Genomic DNA, 21,229 nt, shown 5'->3' with positions numbered 1-21,229 from the left:
CACAATGGCTTCACCCCATGAATGATCTTACATCAAAAAATGTAAGTGGCAGAAGCACAATACTTACTTTGGCGTACACCACCACTTGCTGTCTCCTAGTGTTCCTTGATCAAGAGGCGGTAGATCAGAACAGGCGTTGTAAGCCCAGAACACACTGATGTGCAATTTCCAACTAATTGGTAATGGGAAAACCCAGACACACACCCCGGGGGGAGTGGCTGCTGGTACTGGCCAAGGTTTACCCTACCCCTGCTAGGCACTCACTGGTAGCAGCACCTAGGCCACAAGTTAGGTTTTCCCAGGCAACATTAAGAAAACATGAAGGCTTTGGAAGAAGTTGTTTTCACTTAAGTCTGCTTTCGCAAGGGAACTTCCAACTTCTTTCTGTGGCTGTGGGTCTTAGTACCCAACTCCTGAGCCCAAAAGCGACGGGAAAGATGGCACAGGGTCACAACACTGAGCTTGGAGGGGTAGAGAGCAGGGTAGCCATCTGAAGCCAAGATTCTTGTCATCCTTTCGGAATGGGCTCTAGTCAGAGGCGCACACACTGCAATTGGCCTCCAGGGCTGAAGCGCTGAGAGCTCGCCTAGGGTCACCACGTGGTGGGGCCCTAGCACCTGTGGCTCCTACAGAGCCTCGGGCCGGCACGTGGGCCCGGGGTCAGACTTGACGTCACTGCACCTGTGGCCAATCCGAGGGCAGGGCGAGTAGGCGTCCAGAGAGCCGGCTCCCTGCCTCTGGGGCGCCAGATCTGAGGGCCGTGATGCTCCCCGGGCGGTCGGCGGTAGAAGCGGAATTCACCTCACAGCGTTGGGGCCTCTTGAGACCTCGGAGAAGTCTTTGCTCACCGCCTCCCTCCGACTCCAGCTGTATAGACCGCAGGATAAAGGCAGAGGACCAGGTAGCGTTCATGGTTCATGATTTTTTTCTTAATAACTCAATTTTTAAATAATTTCAGACTTTCAGAAGATTTTCCAGAATAGTACAAAGAACTGTATGTCCAGCCCCCAGATTTCCCTTTATTGAGGTGATTCCTTCTTTCTTTGAAAAAATTTTTGGTTGAACCATCTGAGGGTAAGTTGCAGACTTACGTACCTTTACCTCTGTATACCTGTATGTGCATTTGGGGCATTCTCGTGCATAACCACAGTACAAGTGACCAAAATCAGAAAATTAACATTGATAATAATTCAATTTTCCAATCTAAAGACTTTATTCACATTTCACAAGTTGTCCCAATAATGTCCTTAATAGCAAAAAGAATTTTGTTTCTCGTCTAGTGTCCAATCGTGATCACATACTGCATTTAGCTGTCCTGTTTCTATAGTCTCTTTTAGTCTGAAACATCTCCTTAATCGTCTTCGTCTTTCATGACCTTGATATTTTGCCAACACAGGTCAGTTGTTTAATAGGTTGTCTCTCAATTTAGTCTTTTTTCCTGATATTTTCTCACTAGATTGAGGTTTTATACATTTTGGGCAGAATACTACAAAAGTGATGTTGTGTTCTTTTTGGTGCATAGTCTCAGGAGACACATTAAAGTCGAATTGTCTGGTGGTAGTAACTTTGACCAGTGCTATGCTGATAAATGTTTGACAGCTGGCTCTCAAGGGGGAAAAAAAGCCCTGATTTGTAGCACCTGCCAATTTCTGTGGTGTAAAAACTCCCACCATGGCCGTTTTCAAATTAGTGTCTGTCATCACTGAACACAAATGTTCCTTTCCTGAGTTAGTATGAGTTGGCTCTAGCACACTACATGGCTTTGATCACATGGATTGAGGTGGTGTCTTCCAAGTTCTCGACTGTAAATTACCGTTTTTTTCCCTTTTGCAATTAATAACTATTTTGTGAATAAATACTTTAATATTACACAAATATCCTGTTGTCAGATTTTTACCCCTTAATTTCAGCATCCATTAATGGTCCTTGTCTAAATCAATTAATTTTATGTTTGCCAAATGGTGATTTTTCTAAATTCATCTTTTTTTTAATGTTTATTAGTTGGTTTTCTACTATAAGGAATAGCTTTCTCTTCTTCCCTATTTAATAATTCATTTACATCAATTTGGATTCTTACATTCCTGTTTTATTCAGTGGCTTATAATCCATCACTATGATTATTTATTTTGATGGTCAGATTGTCCCAGATTTGGCTAGTGGAAGCCCCTTTAAGATGGCTCCTCTTTCCTTTTGACATGTCCGCTCATTCTTTGAACACCTCTTCATTTCCTGGCATAGTAAGTTGTTCCAGGCTGAACTTGTACTTTTTCTGCCCAAACCTTGAAACCAGTCATTTCTTCAAGGAGTCCTGACTGATTTTAGTGGAGAATGGTATTTAGAATCCAAGTTCTGGGCACAAGAGTTGCTCATCATTATCATTACTTTTAAGCCCTCCAAGCAGACAGTTAGGATTTATATCTATTTCTATTCCTGTATATCTATCCATCTAATATAGTAAAACCATGAGTTCATAGTACTATCTCCAATTTCAATCCAACTCTGCAGTGTTTTTTCTCATCTTCCCCCTTTCATATCTGTTATTCCCTTCTCTGACTCTGAGAGACCTGGCTCCTGCCATCCTCAATATATTCATTTATTTGCTTAATTCTAGAATACAGAAAAAGAAGTTTCAGACTTTTTATGAAAAAAAATCCTTTTAACAGGAGTTAAATATTGTTTATAGTTCTTTCTATAAGAGGTATATAGTCAAAATACTGTGTTCAAACATCACTTGGAATAAAAACATATGTCTACACAAACACTCGTATACAAATGTTTATAGCAGCATTATTCGCAATAGCCAATAAGTGGAAACATCCATCCATCATTGATGAATGTATAAATAAAATGTGGTATATCCATTCAGTGAAATATTATTTGGACACAAAAAGGAATGAAATACCAATACATGCTACATCATAGATGAACCTAGAAAACCTAAGTGAAAGAAGCTCATCATAAAAGACCACATATTGTGTGATTCCATTTATATAAAATGTCTTGAATAGGCAAATCTATAGAAACAGAAAGTAGAGCAGTGGTTGCCTAGGGCTGGGAGACAATAGGAGAGACATAGGGAGTGACTACTAATGAGTACGAAGTCTTTTTAGGGAGTGATGAAAAATGTTTTAAAAATAGATTGTGGCCAGGTGTGGTGGCTCACACCTGTAATCCCAGCATTTTGAGAGGCCGAGAAATTCAAGACCAGCCTGGGCAACATAGCAAGACCCTGTCTCTACAAAAAATAAGAAAAATTAGCCCAGCGCAGTGACATGTACCTATAGTTGGGAGTTCGAAGTAGGAAGACCACTAGAGCCCAGAAGTTTGAGACTGCCGTGAGCTATGACTGTGCCACTGCATTCCAGTCTGGGCAACAGGGTGAGACCCTGTCTCTTAAAACCATTGAATTGTATACTTAGGTAAATTTCATGGTATGTGAATTGTATCTCAATAAAGCTGTTATTTAAAAAATAACTCGGTAGAAAAGCTAATTGAGTTGATATTTTTCCTCCACATCAGTGTGGTTAGTATTCATTCGGAATAGAGTTAGATGTTTTTGTTGTTCTCCATTTTAGAGTTTCCCCCATTTTTTCATTGTATTTTATATAAAACATTAGCGTGGTCCTAAAAATCAAAGTTATACAGAGGGTATATTAAAAAATGTGTCACTCCACTCTCTTCATTATTTCTGTTCTTTTCCCATCCACCCACTCTAGGTAACCAATCTCGCTACTTTCTGCCTTATTTTTCCTGAATTTCTTTTTGGAAAAATAAAGATACATATATATCTTTCTATTTATCTTTTTCAAAAAATTTTTTTAGAGATAGGGTCTCACTATATTGCCCAGGCTATACTTGAACCCCTGGGCTCAAGCGATCCTCCTGCCTCAGCCTCCCAAGTAGCTGGAACTACAGGCACGTGCCAAGACACCTGGCTTACTCTTCTTTTCTTTTTTCTAGAGAAAGTAAAGATTTTGTTTTTAACTTAATATAGCTTTTTTTTTTTTTTTTTGAGACAGGGTCTGGCTCTGTTGCCCGGGCTAGACTGCCGTGGCGTCAGCCTAGCTCACAGCAACCTCAACCTCCTGGGCTCAAGCAATCCTTCTGCCTCAGCCTCCCAAGTAGCTGGGACTACAGGCATGTGGCACCATGCCTGGATAATTTTTTCTATATATATTTTTATTTTTCCAGATAATTTCTTTCTATTTTTAGTAGAGACAGGGTCTCGCTCTTGCTCAGGCTGGTCTCGAACTCCTGACCTTGAGCGATTCTCCTGCCTCGGCCTCCCAGAGTGCTAGGATTACAGGCGTGAGCCACCACACCTGGCCCTTAATATAGCTTTTTAAGATTTAATAATACATCCTGGAAAATCACATCCTAGAGAGCTTTTCCTCATTCTGATTTCTAGCTGCATAGTCTTCCACTGTGCAGACAGACATACCATAGTTTATTTAAAACCTCCCCCAGATGTGAGCATCTAGGCTGGAAATATTACAGTAAGAAATACTACGATGAATAACTTTGTGCATATGTATTTTCATTTTGATGGTATATTTTCAGGGTAAATTCCTAGAAGTGAAATTGCTAGGCCAAAGGTAAATTCAGGTATAGTTTTGTCAGATATTGCCAGATTTCCCCACAAGGATTCTGTGAGTTGGCATTCCCACCGGCAATATACAGAAGTGTCTGTTTCTCCACAGCCTGTCCAACAGAATGTGTCGTAAGGCTTTTGAAATTTTCACCAATCTGATATGTGAGAAATGACATCTCACAGTAGTTTTGATTAGCATTTCTTGTGTGTGAAATTGAACATATTTTCCTATGATTCAAGGTCATTTTGCATATTTTAAAAAAGTATTTGTTGGGTTTCATAATTTTAAAAGTTGTGAAGGGTTTGGGAGAGGATTAGAAGATATTCCCAGAGTCATCAAAAGATTCTGACTCATGATCGTGTAGTGCAGGCTCCAGTCCAGAAATTGAAATAATTTTAGCATGATTCGTCAGGGACAAATGTGAACTATTCTATAAAATGTAATCTAATTTTCTTTTTGAAACCTAGAGTGTATGGACAGTACTTTGTTCCTTTGTGTCTTTCATTCAGTTTTTCCCACAACTGTTCTGCCATTCCACACTGTTCTCACCTTGGCTATGTTAGACCAGTTTGGTGCCTCACTGAAGGTGTTATCTTCTACATATTTGCCTTTTCTTTATTTCCCAGCTTAGCTGATGTGAAAAAGCAGTTCTGCCTCTTCTGCACCCCCAGAAATGTCCATATTTTCAAATGCTCAGAACCTATGAATAGATTATATTACAAATTAAGCTTGCAGATAGAATTAAGGTTGCTAATCAGCTGACCTTAGGGGTTTTTATAAGAAAGTGCTAGGTTGGAGAATCAAGTCAGACTGAGAGAGAGTTGAAGATGTTACTGCTGCTGAATTTGAAAAGGGAGGAAGGAACCATGTGCCAGTTCTCCCCTAGAGGTCCAGAAGAGGCACAGCCCTGCTGACATCTTGATTTTAGCCTAGTGAGAGCCATTTTGGACTTCTGTCCTCCGCAATTGTAAGGTAATAAGTTCGTGTTGTTTTAATGCACGAAGTTTGCAGTAATTTGCTGAAGCAGCAATAGGAAACTAATACAACTGACAGGTGCCAGCATTTTTCTGCATAGCCAGACTGCCCTGCAGGGTCGGAGAGGGTGCAGATGCCACAGACCTGTTGCACTCCCACAGAGGGAAGTCTGGAGGAGTAAAGAGGGCTAAGGATGGGATCCTGGGGAAGTAGAAGGCAGCAACGGAAGATTTAATTGGATTTGCCCGAGAAGCTTGAGAAAGACATGACAGAACGATGCCCAGAAGTGGGAGACTATCTGAGGAGGGAGCCTGAGGATAAGCCATCACACAGTTCATACACAGGACGCAGGCTTTATGTTAAAAAGCAGGAGATCAATGATGCCCTTGTGGAGAAGAGTTTCAGATGGGAATGGAAAGCCAGTTGTAATGGGTTGAGGAGTGAGTGGAAGTGAAGAAATGGATTTGACAATTTAAAAGATTTGACAGTCAAGGGAGGAACTGAAGGCAGTAACTCGAGGGGAAGGTAAAGCTAAGTTTTGTGGTGTGTTATTTTGTTTCTGCTGGAGGAATGTATGGCTTTTAGGATATTTGCGCACAGGGGAAGGAATTCCTGGAGAGGGGAAGAGTGAAGATGCAAAAGAGTGTGACTGGGCAGAAGACAGACATGGAAGAGAGGAATCAAGAGCCCAGGGCCAGCCTTGCGGAGCCTGGGAGGAGACCTCACCCTTAGGTCAGGAGAGGGCATCTGTGAGGTTCTTCAATTTCTAGTCCCACTTGGTGGCTCATTCTTTTTCTTCTGTGAAGTGAGTAGTGAAGTCAAGAGCTGAGAGGGAGGAAGATAGACGTGAGGTAGGATGACTTGAGTGTGTTAAGGTTTGTCCTTTGTGGCAGCTAAAGGTAAATTATAAGTTTCTAGGCATTGCTGAAAAGTCTAACTCAGGTTTTTTACTTCTCTTGAGAGCAGGAACAGAGGAAGCAAATAGCTGGGATCATTTGTACATTTAACAAAGATTAATTGAGTGCTGCAGGTAAAGGATACAGGATACTTAAGTGCCCCATCATCAAGAAGCTTAGAGTCAAGCAGGGGAAACAGATGAGTAAACCAACAATTAGAACCCATTGTTAAGGGAGAGGATAAAGGCATGGGCCTACAGGGGCAAAGATAAAACACCTGCAAATCAAACTGGAGAATTAAGAAAGGTTCTTTTGGAGAATACTTGTGTATGTTTTAGAAAACTATTAAATTTCAGGTGCAGACAGGGTGTGGGTATTCCAGGCTGGGGGCACAGCAGCTGTGGAAAGGCACAGAGACAAACAGTATAATGTGTAGAGCCAGGGATGGAAGTGGCATGTGGAGAATGGAGCTCCAGGGCCAGATCGCAAGAGTCTTGCGTTTTAAGCTAAGGGTCTTGAACTTTAATCTGAAAGCTGTGGGAAGCTATCAAAGAATTTCAGACAGGAAGTGATTTTTTTTATTTACGTTCTGGTAGCAGTATACCGCTATGCTGCTTAGAACTTAGAAGTCTCTAATTTGAGGATCAGGTTTAGTGGAAGATGGCCTGGCATGGTGGCTCACATCTGTAATCCTAGCACTCTGGGGGGCTGAGATGGAAGGATCGCTTGAGCTCAGGAGTTCAAGACCCGCCTGAGCAAGAGCAAGACTCCATCTCTACTAAAAAAAAAAAAATAGGAAAATTAGCTGGGCGTTATGGTGTGTACCTGTAGTCCCAGCTCCTCGGGAGGCTGAGGCGGGAGGATCGCTTGAGCCCAGGAGTTTGAGGTGCTGTGAGCTAGGCTGACGCCACGGCACTCTATCTAGGGCTACAGAGTGAGACTCTGTCTCAAAAAAAAAAAAAAAAAAAGTTCAGTGGAAGAACTATAAGGCTAGGAGGCTATGTCTAGAGAATGGGACTTCTGAGTTTAAAATTTCATATGTGGCACTTTGGAGGCGACGACAAGATTCTTAAACAAGTGCTTGGTGTGTCTATTTTCCTCCTGAAATAGTATGTTTATTTGTAGGAGCAGGTTTCTAGGGAGAGGACCTATACCTTTCATCAGATTCTCGAGGTTGTCTAAACCCCTCCCCTATAAAAGTTAAGAATTGGTGCTAGATGGCACCATGTTTACCTCATGCTCACGTTTTCAGGCATGCCTGTCATCCAAGTGCTGTGTGAACATAAGGCAAATGTTTCTTTGTAAAATTTTATTTAGGAGCTCAGAGTGCTTTAAATTCTACCCAGAATACAAAGAGGAAAAGATAGACACCATAGCAAAAATGTAGCCTGACAGGTTAGGAGTTTATGAATAGTTCAGTTTCTCCAGTCCTTCTTCTCATTTAAAAAATTTGGGCAGATGGAGTTGTATGCACTGGCAAGCAACTTGGTGTACAGCATCATTTATATTTATAAATATATAAATGTATATATGTTTGGTTTTTTTCTTTTTTGAGATGGGGTCTTCCACTGTCACCCTGGGCTGGAGTTCAGTGACGCAGTCATAACTCACTGCAGCCTCAAATGCTTGGGCTCATGCAATCTTCCTGCCTCAGCCTCCTGAGTACCTAAGACCATAGGCACCCAGCTAATTTTTTAATTTTTTGTAGAGACGGGGGTCTCACTATGTTTCCCAGGCTGGTCTCAAACTCCTGGCCTCACGTGATCCTCCCGCGTCCCAAAGTGCTGGGTTACAAGTGTGGGCCACAATGCCTGGCCTAGATATTTGTCTTAATATTACAGCCTTTACTTTTTAAATTAGGTTTTTAGATTTCTTTACGCTTTAGTGGATAATAAGATCAAAAGGGCTCTTCCTCTGAGATTCAATTTCATAATCTCCCATAACCTGAGAGGTAAGATAGAAATTGAACTGGGTGCTGCTTCTTTTACAGTCCTAATACCAGCTGCTTAGTTTGACAGGTATTATATAATGGAAGACAAGATTAGAGGGATTTAGAAAACTATGTTCGTGTCTACAAGCACTCAGCGTGCAGGTTATTCGCAGCAATAGAAGCAAGTGCATCTCATGAGAGTGCCAAACGTTTTGTTAGGTGCAAAAATGAGAGCTTTGTCAGACTGTATTTTATGGAAAATTCCTTTAAAATATACCAAATCTTGAGAAAACATTATAGTGTATAATAATCAGATGATTGGAATTTCACGACTATATTTATGGAAGTAAAATATCTCTTCTGTTAGAAAAATAAATTTCATTCTGCTCTTCTCTCAGTTGCTTAAGGAGGCAGGCCTTGACTGGAGGGCAAGACTGTGTGAGGAAGCTGCAGTGCCCAACCCCGACAGCTTTATGGTTTGCAAAGCACCTTTGGTGTTTATCTCATTTCATCCGCATAACAATCCTAGGGGATGGAGGTGGTGTTATCCTCTTTTACTACGTTAATAAGATACAAGTAAGATGCATTGATGAGATTTGGATTCAGATATTCTGACTGTAAACCCCATGCTTTTCCACACTGGACCACAAAGCTGTGAAAATGTTGAGAAGTCACTAGAAAGATTGTCCTAAATACAGAGATGAGCTGCTAAATTCGATTTTATGAGGAGTAGGTACCATTATAATTTTGAGTTGTGGGAATGGGCAAATTATTAATAAACTGTTGCTTAAGAAAGCTTGTCCTTATTCTGGAAATTCCGAGTAGTGACACAGGGATGGTGAAGGTGTGGAGGCATGAAGACCAGGCTGGGGCATTTTCAGACATGAAAGGCTATGGTTTGGTTTAGATCAGATATTGGTGCCTGTCTAGGAAGCCAGTTCTTTACACCCCAGGAACATTGTTCGCTGAGCTTCTGTTTTTGCTTTGCCATGTCAGTGGGATGAATTGGGTGAAGCAGGGCAAAGAAGATTGAATCACTTGAAAAAGGAGTGTTTTTTCTACTATTATGTCCAGACTTTGTATCTTCCCCTCACTTTAGAGCCACTTTCCTGTCATATCCTTTGAGTAATCAGGCAATAACTGGCAAGTTCCTAAACATGAATGGTTTGTGATTCCAGCCATCCCCAGCCAACCTGTATATATGGTCATCCAGGCCTCGGTTCTCAAACTAAGGTGATGGTGCTAGCTGTGCAAATGGAGTGCAAGGGAGAAGCTGAGAGCTATGTAGAAGAAGAGGCAGGACTTAATCAACAAATACTTTTTGAGCCCCTTCTATGTAGTAAGCACTGTGTTTGACATGTAGAAGAAAGAAAGAAGACATTGGTGATGTGAAGTCACACCCCTCGGTATTGGTGAATGCTAAGAGGTTTCTCAAAGAGGAAGCTTTTTGGCCAGGCACGGTGGCTCACGCCTATAATCCTAGCACTCTGGGAGGCCAAGGCGGGAGGATCATTTGAGCTCAGGAGTTCGAGACCAGCCTAAGCAGGAGTGAGACCCCGTCTCTACTAAAAACTAGGATGGCTGGACAACTAAAAATATATATAAAAAAAAAAAATTAGCCGGGCATGGTGGCTCATGCCTGTAGTCCCAGCTATTCAGGAGGCTGAGGCAGAAGGATCTGTTGAGCCCAGGAGTTTGAGGTTGCTGTGAGCTAGGTTGATGCCATGGCACTCTAGGCCGGGCAATAGAGTGAGACTATGTCTCAAAAAAAAAAAGGAAGCTTCTTGAAATGGCCAGAGAATGCTTTGCAGAAGGGGCATCACTTTATCTGGTCCTTAAATAATAGAGAAGTAATCATAGGTCGTGGGGAACTTGGAAAGTGTTGCTTAGGGAAGGAGACAGTACGTTATGTGTTCTGTTTTTTTTTTGTTTTTTTTTTTTTAAGACAGAGTCTCACTTTGTTGCCCTGGCTAGAGTGAGTGCCATGGTGTCAGCCTAGCTCACAGCAACCTCAAACTCCTGGGCTCAAGCAATCCTTCTGCCTCAGCCTCCCGAGTAGCGGGACTATAGGCATGCGCCACCATGCCCGGCTAATTTTTTCTATATATATATATATTTTTAGTTGTCCAGATCATTTCTTTCTATTTTTTGGTAGAGACGGGGTCTTGCTCTTGCTCAGGCTGGTCTCAAACTCCTGACCTTGAGCGATCCACCCGCCTCGGCCTCCGTTTACAGGCGTGAGCCACCGCACCCGGCCTACGTTCTGTTTTTGTTGTGTTAAATTCTAAATACCAAAGGATCAGCAAAAATATGAGGTTTAGGAATCTTCTTCACACAGGTGGTGGTTCACACCCTAAGAGTAGAAGGGCTCAAGGGGTTGAACTCAGCACAGCAGAGCAAGTCTTATGGGACCATTCACTGTGAAATGGTGGAGGAAGGAGGACATAAAAATGTGGAGGTTTTAGATTCAGCACATGACCTCGAGAAGCAATGCCGCACAGTGGGGAGGCCTGGGTTTCTGATCCGGGCTAACTGCATGGAAATGCTGGTGTGGCCTCTCACTGTGTGGCCTTGCACAAGTGGTGTAACCTCCACAAATCTGTTTTCTCATTTGTCAGATGGAGATAATTATCCCTGCCTTGTAGAAAGTTATGAGTACCATATGAAATAATTGTTTTAAAAGTTAGTTCCTGGCAGAAAAAAGGAATTTAATAAATGGAAATTTAGCTATTAGAGTCGTGGAATAAAAGAATCACTCCAAGGAGAAGGTTGATGTCGGTGTCAGATACATCTTAAAGATTGAGAAGGATGAACTATTAATATTATTGTGGTTTTCATTTTTAAGAATGGTAAATTCTCAATGATGATTTTCCTAGTTAGTATGTATGTTTCATGTAGTTCTTTACAGGTTCCCAGACAGTTTCCTTTAGAAACAAAATCCTATCTTGCACATTGGCCAGTCTGTTATTTCCTTTGCTCTCTGTTAACATGACCTCTGCCCCGATCTCTGGTACTAGGGCTAAACAGTGGTTCCACAGTTCAACAGGGAATTCTTGTGATTCTTCAGTGTAGCCTGAGCTTTGGGTTTAAATATTGACATACTCGAAACAAACTGAACAGTTTGCTTTTTTGTTTTTGTTGACATTGGTTTGCTAGGATTCATTACACTCTCAGTTGCTTTAACAGACAAACATGAATTTCAGTTATGTTAAGTTCTGTGTTTTCCAGGGCGACACCAAAGGGAAAGGCTTGTGTTAGGGTCAAGAGTACACAAGGAAATCTTATGCAATGTTTGCTTCACTTTCTATTCAAGTATGAAATATGTAGGGAGTCGGAAGAAACAATTCAAACATTAGAACACTTAGGAACAAAATGTTTTAGAGTATAAATATAAGACATTTCAACGTGTCTTTTTTTGTTAACCATTAAAATAAGTGTCGGGCCCATTGTGACAGGGTCTTAGGAAGGTTTGGGAAGAAGTCGATGAAATAGTAGCCATCTCAGAATCTGCCCTTCAGGCTCCGGTGCCTGGCCCTGCCTGCCTTCTTTCAACTCCTTGAACATACCGTGTTTCCTTCTTTCACTTGGCTGTGGCACAAACTGTTGTGCTAAAATATTCTTTATTCATCCTTTGGAATTCAGCTCAGATGTCACTTCCTCAAAGAAGACTCCACTCTCCTCCCTCTGGGTAGGACAGATCACATTATCCTGGCACCCTGCGCTTCCTCCTTAGAGACAACATTGGTCACAATTGTGCGCTCCATGAGGGCAGGGACGTGTCTAGCTTATTCAGGGCCAAGCACCAAGACCAGAGCACCCAGTAGGCACTCAATAAATGTTTGTTGAATGAAATCAACATTTATTAAGTGCCAAGTGCATCACTTCATTTACTCCTCACTATAACCTTTTAAGTAGATATTATCCTCATTTACAGATGAGGAAACTGACACAATAGAAGTAACTTGCCCAAGGTCACAGAGTCAACTTTGATGTCAAAGCCCATGTTTTATTTTGTTTTTTATTTTCCTTCTTGCATGCAGTTACGGCATTGAAAAGTCGGTGTTTAAAGCATTGTACTGTGTTATTTCCCCTAGAAAAGCAGAGGGGCTGATCAGAGTCCAGCGATGGGCTTGTAATGGGCATTCGTTGTGTGCCTTCCCAGCATTCCTTCTAAACTCTTTTCCCAGTCACAGGCCCTGTTTTCATTTGGAGGATATACAACTCTCCTGTCGCAGGCCACATGGGACAAGGTTTGGGTGGGCTCAGTCCCAGGGGTGAAGCTCTGTGCCCTATACTTGAGCCAATCAGCAGAATCCGTCCCTCTCATCTAACCATAACGATTGGTTCAGGGGTGGGCTCCTGACCCAGTATTGTCAGTCAGAGCCAGTTGAGACTCAATCCAGGACTTTGGTTGAAGTTTTTGGGTAAGTGGCTTGCTCTTTCTAACTGGCCTTGGGCCCTGGAAGTGCGAAGGTTGGAACTCTTTCCAACAGCTCGCTACCTAATTGGAGCAGGCAGAGGGAGGGCAGACATGACCCTAGCCTAGAATTTGTCTGGCTTCTGATAACACTGTCTGAGCCCTGCTCACGCTGTGCCTGAGGCTTTCTGCCCCTATGCTTTTCACTAATTTGAGTCAGTAATGTCCTTTTTCTGCTTAAGCCTGATTGGGAGTTCTGTCACTTGCAGTCAAAGGATTCCTAATGAGTACAGGACCTAAAAGACGTAGGACATATTTTGCCTTTTTTGTGTGTTTCCGTTTTGCACAGACTGAAGTCCTTTCCTCTGGCTCTTAGAATGATTGTAAATGTGTGTTCTCTGAGCCCAAGGAGGAAAGCAGTAAGGAGGTAATATGGCAGCATGGATTGTCAAAGCAGATTTTGTGCTTTTGGGAGTCAGGGCTTCTAAGACTTGCTCAGGAAATTGTGGAATGATTCTAATAAACTTCATTTATTGATCAGGCGCTGTGGCTTGTGCTTATACTCCCAGTACTTTGGGAGGCTGAGACGGGAGGATGGCTTGAGGCCATGAGTTGGAGATTGGCCTGGGCAACATAGCAAGACCCTGTCTCTACAAAAAATTAAAAAATTAGCCAGGTGTGGCCCACACCTGTAGTCCTAGCTATCAGGAGGCTGAGACAGGAGGATCACTTGAGCCTGTCACGTCCGGCCTCATGGTGGACTGTTGTCCTGGTTCTTTGGCTCCTTGCTTGGAAAATTCACAAGCAGGGCCGTGTGACGGAGTGATCACAGACAGGAAGCAATTCCACACAAACAGCTTTTGTTGCAGAAAAGAAGAGAGCTGTACAAAGTGAGAGTACATTTGAGAGAGGAATGGGTCAGTCTCCACAAGTGGAGAAAGATATTAAGGACTCCTAGGTGGTTTCCTTTCGTTGGCCTGGTCTCGGGGAGGACTTATACGGAGGTGTGGGATGTTACCAGATGATTGATATACGTGATTGTCAGGTGTTCTGCGTTTTCCTGCTGTCCTTTCCCCTAACTGGTGCTCCCGCCCTGCCCCCGGCTTTCTCCACCCCTACTAACCACCTTCCTAGCCTGTATCTGCCACTTGCAGATTTGGTCCCTGCCTAACAGAGCTTGAGGCTACAGAGGTATTTGATCATTCCACTTTAAACCAGCCTAGGTAACAGAGTGAGACAAGGTCCCCTAAAAAATAAAATTAAAAAATCATTTATTTATTTCTCTGCACCTCAGTTTTCTGTATAGGAAGTGAGGATAATGTTTGCCATTCCACTTAGACAAGAGGGAATTGATAAGAATGTGTTCAGTACTTTGTACTTCGGTGTGGTCTTCTGACGTGATGGTGATATTTCACCATGTCTACCTGTGGCTTTTCACATTTCTCAATCATTAGGCTGACCTGACCAATAGGGAGGTGGGCAGATAAAGGCATTTCCTGCTTTCCGAAGAGTTCAGAGGAAGGAGATTCATGTTCCAGAGCTCAGGAGGCCTTAGATGAGCATCCAGCCTCACTGCATCAATAATTTTCATGTTCAAGAGATAGTTAGAATAGTAAACTTCCCCTCTTTCTGCTATGTGGATTTCACAAATGGAGTGTTTGGACTTGAACTTTTCAAAACCCATTCTGATCCTTCCAAGATTGCTTTGTCTTAAATCTGCTAGCTGTGTTTATAGTTACCAGGCTGTAGAAAGAAAAAGCTGTATGTCCAAATAGCTAAATTTTCCACACTGAAGGAAAAGCCTCCCAGAGACATTACAAAAAAGGAAACCAAGCCAGTAAAGATATAAACCATTTATTTTATTTCCATTCCTAACATGAATGTGAATTTATTGGTTCATTTGACATTTAAGATAGTATTTTTGCAAAATCATCTGAGAAAATATACATTTGCAAACTATTGCTGAAAATCCTAGTCTTAAACCCACTGACAGAATACCCTAAACCTTGTTTTCAAAGGCACTCGTGATTTTCAGTTTCCAGAGTTGCAAAGAACAAAGAAATCATCTTGGAACAGGAGTGGAATTTGATCAGAATAATCCAAAAGAGACGTCTGCTTCTTTACAGACGCACAGATTGCTTGATTTTTAGGGGCTCTTACGTGATACACCTACTTATACAAGGTTTTCCTAATCACAGTGGACCCTTTCCTGGCTTGCAGTCTACTATGTTCAGCAAAGAATGTGCTAGATAATAAGGATACTGAACCCAAGAATCTAAACTGCATTAAGTTTTAAACTGTCAAGTACAATCTATCTTCAGAACTGAGGACTGGAATGCAGAAAATAAGCTTTGGTGGAATACTGAAATAAAAGACATAAAACGGGGCAGAACTAGATGTGGCAGCCTGGTGCATTAATTCTGAAAGTCATGCCAGTGAAACTAACAGTAGCAAATAGGTTCAGATTTTTTTTTCCCAGAAAAATCTATGCTCTTTGGATTTGGATTTTCAATCAGTAGTTCTTTATTCAGTGTGTGAATTATTAAGATCTTTCTACTGCTCCCTTTTGAAAGTCTTTTTTAAAAAAGTTTTTTTTTTTTTTTTGAGACAGGATCTTGCTCTGTCTCCTGGGCTAGAGTGCAGTGGTGTCATCATAGCTCACTGCAACCTCAAATTCCTGGGCTGGAGCTATCCTCCTGCCTCAGCTTCCCAAGTAGATGGGACTACAGGGACGTCCCACCATGCCCTGCTAATTTTTCTGTTTTTTGTAGAGATGGGGTCTGCTCTTGCTCAGGCTGGTCTCCAACTCCTGGGCTCAAGCGATCCTCCCCACTCGGCCTCCCAAAGTGCTGGGATTATAGGCACAAGCCATTGCGCCGGCCCAAAGTCTGCTTTTGAGTGATTTAACAGCTTCTTAGTGCCAAGCTCTCAAAGGGGAGGTGAAATTAAAATCTGTTGGGTGACCATTTAAAGAAAATTGGAAAACTTTTGAAGTCAATGAATAAAGTAAGTTTGGGGATAATGGTGGACTTCAACTATGAAAGCCACTGTTCCTTTGAAGGGGGTGTTCAAAGCTATCGTTTTGTTTCTAATTATTTGGGAGATGAGAAAATGACTAAATAGAATATAACAGAAACTTTTCAGGGTGAAATTCAACTTTATCTAAAAACAAGGGTTTTCCTTCTCCCAGTTAGTACTATACATGTAAAACTGAAGGCTTAGTTATCTGAGCCATTGAGCTCTCCACAGCCAGCTCACGCTACTTCACAGCATACCCATAGATGTGAGGTCGCACTAACTCCCAGGAGAGTGGGGCCTGGATGTGCTGTAGCTTCAGCTTAGAGAAGCTGGCCCGCTCCAGGGTCTTCCAGCTCTCTCTGGTCAGGTTGCAGCCATCAAACACAAGGAACCAGACAGGATCCAGGACCTGTTGCCAGAAGGAATTCCAGGTGGAAGGCTCAGCTGCCACATGCTCCATGAAATAAAAAGCCCCTCCCTGAGAAAGAACAACAAAGGATTTTAGTTTTGGGAAACTAAAACTGATTTATAAGATAATTGAAGCTTCAGATTTCAGTGGCCCAGAGGCCAACTTCATGAGAAGATGTAGATAAATTAAAATTCACTAAGACACCATTTTGGTCAATAGTCTCATCTCCTATCAAATTTTATACAGAGCTGCCAATCTGAAGCAATTAGCACCTATTTTCTGATCATAAAAGTAATGCATAATAATAGCTAAAACTTAAAGCATTTGCTGTATGTCAAGTAATGTCCTTAATGCTAATCACATGTTAACTCACTTAGTCCTTGCCACAGTGTTACTTGCTAAGTACAGACTGAGCATCCCTACTCTCAAAACCCAAAATGCTCCAAAGTTGCAGACTTCATGAGTGCCAACATGGTGCTCAAAGGAAATGCTCACTGGAGCATTTCAGGGTTGTGGATTTTTAGATTCAGGGTGCTCAACCGGTGTATATTGCACAATCCAGAAAAATCTGAAATCCGAAACTCTTCTGGTTCCAAGCATTTTGGGTAAGAAGTACTAAGCCTGTATTGCTGTTATCCTCCCTGTTTTTACATGTGAGGTATCTGAGTCACAAAATAAGTAACTTGCCCAGGATCACACAGCTTGTAAATGTCACAACCAGGCTTTGAGCCTAGCAGTCTAGCTCCAGAGGCTGGCAATAATGCCTCAGGAATATGTTTATTTTATTATAGAAAATACAAGAAAGTTTAAAAAGAAAAACAATCAACCACCATCCCATTACCGAAGGATAACTACTGTTAAGGTTTTTTGTGTATGTGAATTTGTATTTTTTTCTGTAAAACTAGGATTATAGTATACATTCTGTTTTGTAACCTGGTTTATTTTATTTGAATATTATTCTAAAACATGATTTAAAAACTCTTTACCCAGTATTTCACACCACTGAAGGTACCATCTCTTATTTAACTCTCCTCTTTTAGGTTCTTTTCAATTTTTCATGACTATAATAAATAGTGTTACAGTGAATATCCTTATCCCTAAATCTTAGTGACTATCTCTACTTTCAAATAAGTAACTTACTGAGAAGTAGAATTGCTGAGTCAATGCTCTGTGCCTTTTTAAAGCTCTTGATATGAGTTGTCAAATTGCCTTTTGGAAAAGTTGTGTCAAACTTACGTAATGGCTGTAAGTGCCCGTTGCCAATAAACCCTCATCAACAGCGTTTATATTTTTTCTGTCGTTGCTAATTTGATGGGCAAGATTGTATTTCATCTTCAAAAATATGCATATCTTTAATATTCATAATAGATTTAAAATATTTTATTAAAGCTTATTGGTTATTTGGATCTCTTTTTTTTTTTTTTTTTTGAGACAGAGTCTCACTCTGTTGCCCGGGCTAGAGTGCCGTAGCATCAGCCTAGCTCACAGCAACCTCAAACTCCTGGGCTCAAACAAACCTCCTGCCTCACCCTCCTGAGTAGCTGGGACTACAGGCATGTGCCACCACACCTGGCTAATTTTTCCTATTTTTAGTAGAGACAGGGGTCTTGCTCTTGCTCAGGCTGGTCTCGAACCCCTGACCTCAGCTGATCTTCCTGCCTCGGCCTCCCAGAATGCTAGGATTACAGGCGTGAGCCACTGTACCTGTCCTGGATCTCTTCTTTTCTGACTTTTCTATCTTGTCTGTTGATAACCTTCATCAGTTTTCTGACAGGGTACTGGGTTTTTTTCTTATTGATTAGTAATGGTTTTTTATTATGAGACTGTATACTGCATATGTTTTTCTCCGTTTGTTGTTTGCCTTTTAATGACATCTTTTAAAAACTGTACTTCTTGTATTTCGTTTTAAACCTTTTAATTGATCTGAAAATTGTTCTTAGGCACTACCTTCCAAACCTGTGGGAGAACCACAGAGTTCCAGCGGGAGAGTGAATCCACACCAAGCACTTTCTGGAAACTGAATAACTATGTTTTATACTTCTGTACCATTTTCACAATTAGGTACATGATGAGATTAATGAAAATACTGATTCATCTAAAAGCATTACTGAATTCATGGTAACATTTTGTCATTACTATGGATGCTAAGTGTTAATTACTGAAATGCAGGAATTAGCAACTGCTGCCTTCACTGAGAACAGTCCTATAAATATAGGTCAACTATAGGCACAGTAGATGTTATTACACATTATTGGGGGGATTCAGCAGTTTTCTACCTATGTACCTTTGAGGGAGGTAGGGGAAAAAGGACCCGACAATCCCTTTGGTTTTAATAAGTTTTTGTACCTCTGTGTATGGCTGTAGGATAAATTCCCAGTGGATAAGATTATGTGCACTTTAAATTTTAATATTATCAAATTATCTTCCAATGTGTGTGTGGGGGTGTCCAGTCCCCAAAACCTACCCGGACACCATACTGACCTTCATGAAAACTAAGCAGTTAACTCAGTTTAGTTTTCATGAAACAAAACAAGAAGGTTCCCAGGTTTTCTTTGAAGAAAAGTTGATTACAATCCTTTATTGCAAATCTATTCTTTCTTCCCCTTCTCTTGGGGTTTGAAGACTACTGCTAGTTTCCTGCTGGAGTTTTTTTTTTGTTTTGTTTTGTTTTTTTTTGAGACAGAGTCTCACTCTGTTGCCCGGGCTAGAGTGAGTGCTGTGGCGTCAGCCTGGCTCACAGCAACCTCAAACTCCTAGGCTCAAGCGATCCTACTGCCTCAGCCTTCCGAGTAGCTGGGACTACAGGCACACGCCACCATGCCCGGCTAATTTTTTCTATATATTTTTAGTTGTCCGATTTCTTTCTATTTTTAGTAGAGACGGGGTCTCGCTCTTACTCAGGCTGGTTTGGAACTCCTGAGCTCAAACAATCCACCTGCCTCGGCCTCCCAGAGTGCTAGGATTATAGGCGTGAGCCACCGCGCCCGGCCCCTGCTGGAGTTTTAAAAGCAGTGTACTTACACCCCACTGGGCTCTTTCAGCTACTTCTAGAAAGAAAACAGTCTGTGAGCCGAGCCTGGTTAAACCTCACCAGAAGACCACTGCCGAGGCCCCTTTATCATAACACATTGCTCTCTTCATCGACCCCTGCCTCCTTCCTGCTCCCAAGCTACCAAGCCCTGTTTTTAAAAAAGGAAGTGAAAGAACAAGCCTACCTAGCCACAGTCAACAAGAATTCTGGGCCGAGGCCCTCACATGCTCATAACTTACCAGCAGGATTATTTTTAAGTCATTGTTTTGGGCCACCCATCTTTTAAAAGTCTCTGACAGCATAATAGTTAAATTACTATTATCTTTAATTAGTTCTGTAATTTTAAGTTTGAGCATTTTTATCATATAGTTGGCTATTTTAATTTATATTCATGTTTCTGCTCTTCATTTTTCTCTTTTGTTTTTCTTATTGATTTAAAAAATACTATTGATCTCACAGATTTGTAATGTCTTCTAACATAAGGGAAGTTAATTCTTTATCATCCCTGGCAAATATTTTTTCTAAGTTTGTTTTTGTACTTTAACTTTTTTTATAGGACTTTTCCCTCTACAGCAGTTTTATAATTTTATATATTCAGATTTATCAATCTTTCCCTTTATAGTTTCTCTAAGATTTTTTTTTTTTTTAATTCAACAGTGTCTTCTCCAGTAGTTTACTTTTTATGTTGGAATGTTTGATTCCCCCTGAAATTGATAGGACTGCCCTTGGTGATAATGGCTGTGTCTAATCAGCCCTTATCACACCCCTTCACTCACCGGCCTCAGCACTCTGCACACCTCTTGGAGAATCTGCTCCTGGTTCTTCACAGAGCACAGAACCAGGGTACAGACCACCACGTCCATAGAGCCATCAGCCACCTGGTGCATGTTCTCCCCGGCAGCCACCACAAAGCGCTCAAACTGCAGGTGTCGGTTCTCGGCAACGCTGTTGATCAAAAACTTCTCAAAGTTGGGGTTGGGGTCAATACAGGTCACTCTGCACCCAGGTGGGTAGAACTTGAAGTTGGCCCCGGTGCCACAGCCCACCTCCAGCAGTGAGAGCTTCCCAGAGGGGCCCGCAAACTCCTGCAGGTTGCTGAAGAGCTCCCTCTTCTTGCTGGCCATCTGTTCGTTGTACATCACAGTGAACCTCCGCAAGAAGTAGGGGAACCATTTTTTGCATATCCAGTTCCACAAGCCCAGAAAGTTCAGCAAGAACACAGGAGATGCCAGGATGCAGACGGCCAGTCGGAGGATCAAGATGGTAAGTGCCATTGCTCAGAAGAGAGAAAAAAACAGAACAACAGTTAGAGACCTGACTCCTTTAATTGCAGCACACAGGCTTCTGGCCACACTCCCACACTCCGGAGCCAATCAGCTGCAGAGGAAGGAAGAACTGGCTGTGCTGGGAAAACGTAGCTGAAGTCAAATCTTGGGCAAGATGCCCATTTTGCCCAATTAATAGTTACTTGGCAGAAGTTGACTCAGCTTAGTTTTCATGAAGTGAAATGAGAAGTTTCCCAGTTTTTCCTTAGAAGTAAAGTTGATTACAATCCTTTATTCCTTCTTTCCTTTCTCTGGGTATGAAGACTACTGCTAGTTTCCTCCTGGAGTTTTATAAGCACAGTGTACTTACACCTTACCAGGGTCGTCCAGCAACTTCTATTACAGAAAGAAAATAAAATCTGTGGGTGGAGCCTGGTTAAACCACACCAGAAGACTGCTGTCCGGGCCCCTTTATGACAACACACCCCTCTCCTCCTCCAGCCCTGCCCCCTTCCTGCTCCCAAGCTCGCAAGCCCTGTTTTCTAAAAAGGAAGTGAAGGAGCATGGCTGCCTGGCCACAGTCAACAAGAATTCCCACTTCTACGTTCTGGGCGGAGGCTCTCATATAGTCATAACTCAACAGCAGGAGTATTTCTAAGTCATTGTTTTGGGACACCCAGCTTTTAAAGGGCGGGT

At 41.9% G+C, this 21,229-nt stretch overlaps 1 protein-coding gene across 1 annotated transcript; it reads right to left on the bottom strand.

The window, feature by feature from the left end:
* Positions 1 to 15,985: 15,985 nt before the first annotated feature.
* On the bottom strand, positions 15,986 to 20,919 carry METTL7A (methyltransferase like 7A). Its single transcript, XM_012653518.1, has 3 exons — positions 20,904 to 20,919; positions 20,045 to 20,544; positions 15,986 to 16,306 (listed from the first exon to the last, which is right to left on the bottom strand). The coding sequence occupies exons 2-3, from the start codon at positions 20,540 to 20,542 to the stop codon at positions 16,070 to 16,072; spliced, it is 735 nt and encodes a 244-aa protein (XP_012508972.1). The 5' UTR covers positions 20,543 to 20,544; positions 20,904 to 20,919; the 3' UTR covers positions 15,986 to 16,069.
* Positions 20,920 to 21,229: the final 310 nt, after the last annotated feature.

Source organism: Propithecus coquereli, unplaced genomic scaffold (genome assembly GCF_000956105.1).
Source record: "Propithecus coquereli isolate 6110/MARCELLA unplaced genomic scaffold, Pcoq_1.0 Scaffold111, whole genome shotgun sequence".
NCBI lineage: Eukaryota > Metazoa > Chordata > Mammalia > Primates > Indriidae > Propithecus > Propithecus coquereli.
The sequence above is the reverse complement of the archived record's forward strand: the minus strand, read 5'-3'. Positions and strand labels throughout refer to the sequence as shown.

Excerpts from the sequence above, each read along its gene's own strand:
- METTL7A (XM_012653518.1), bottom strand. The coding sequence starts at position 20,542 with ATGGCACTTACCATCTTGATCCTCCGACTGGCCGTCTGCATCCTGGCA. Across the intron at positions 16,307-20,044 it reads TGTGCAGAGTGCTGAGGCCG|GGAGGGGCTTTTTATTTCAT; the intron begins GTGAGTGAAGGG and ends GTTCTTTCTCAG.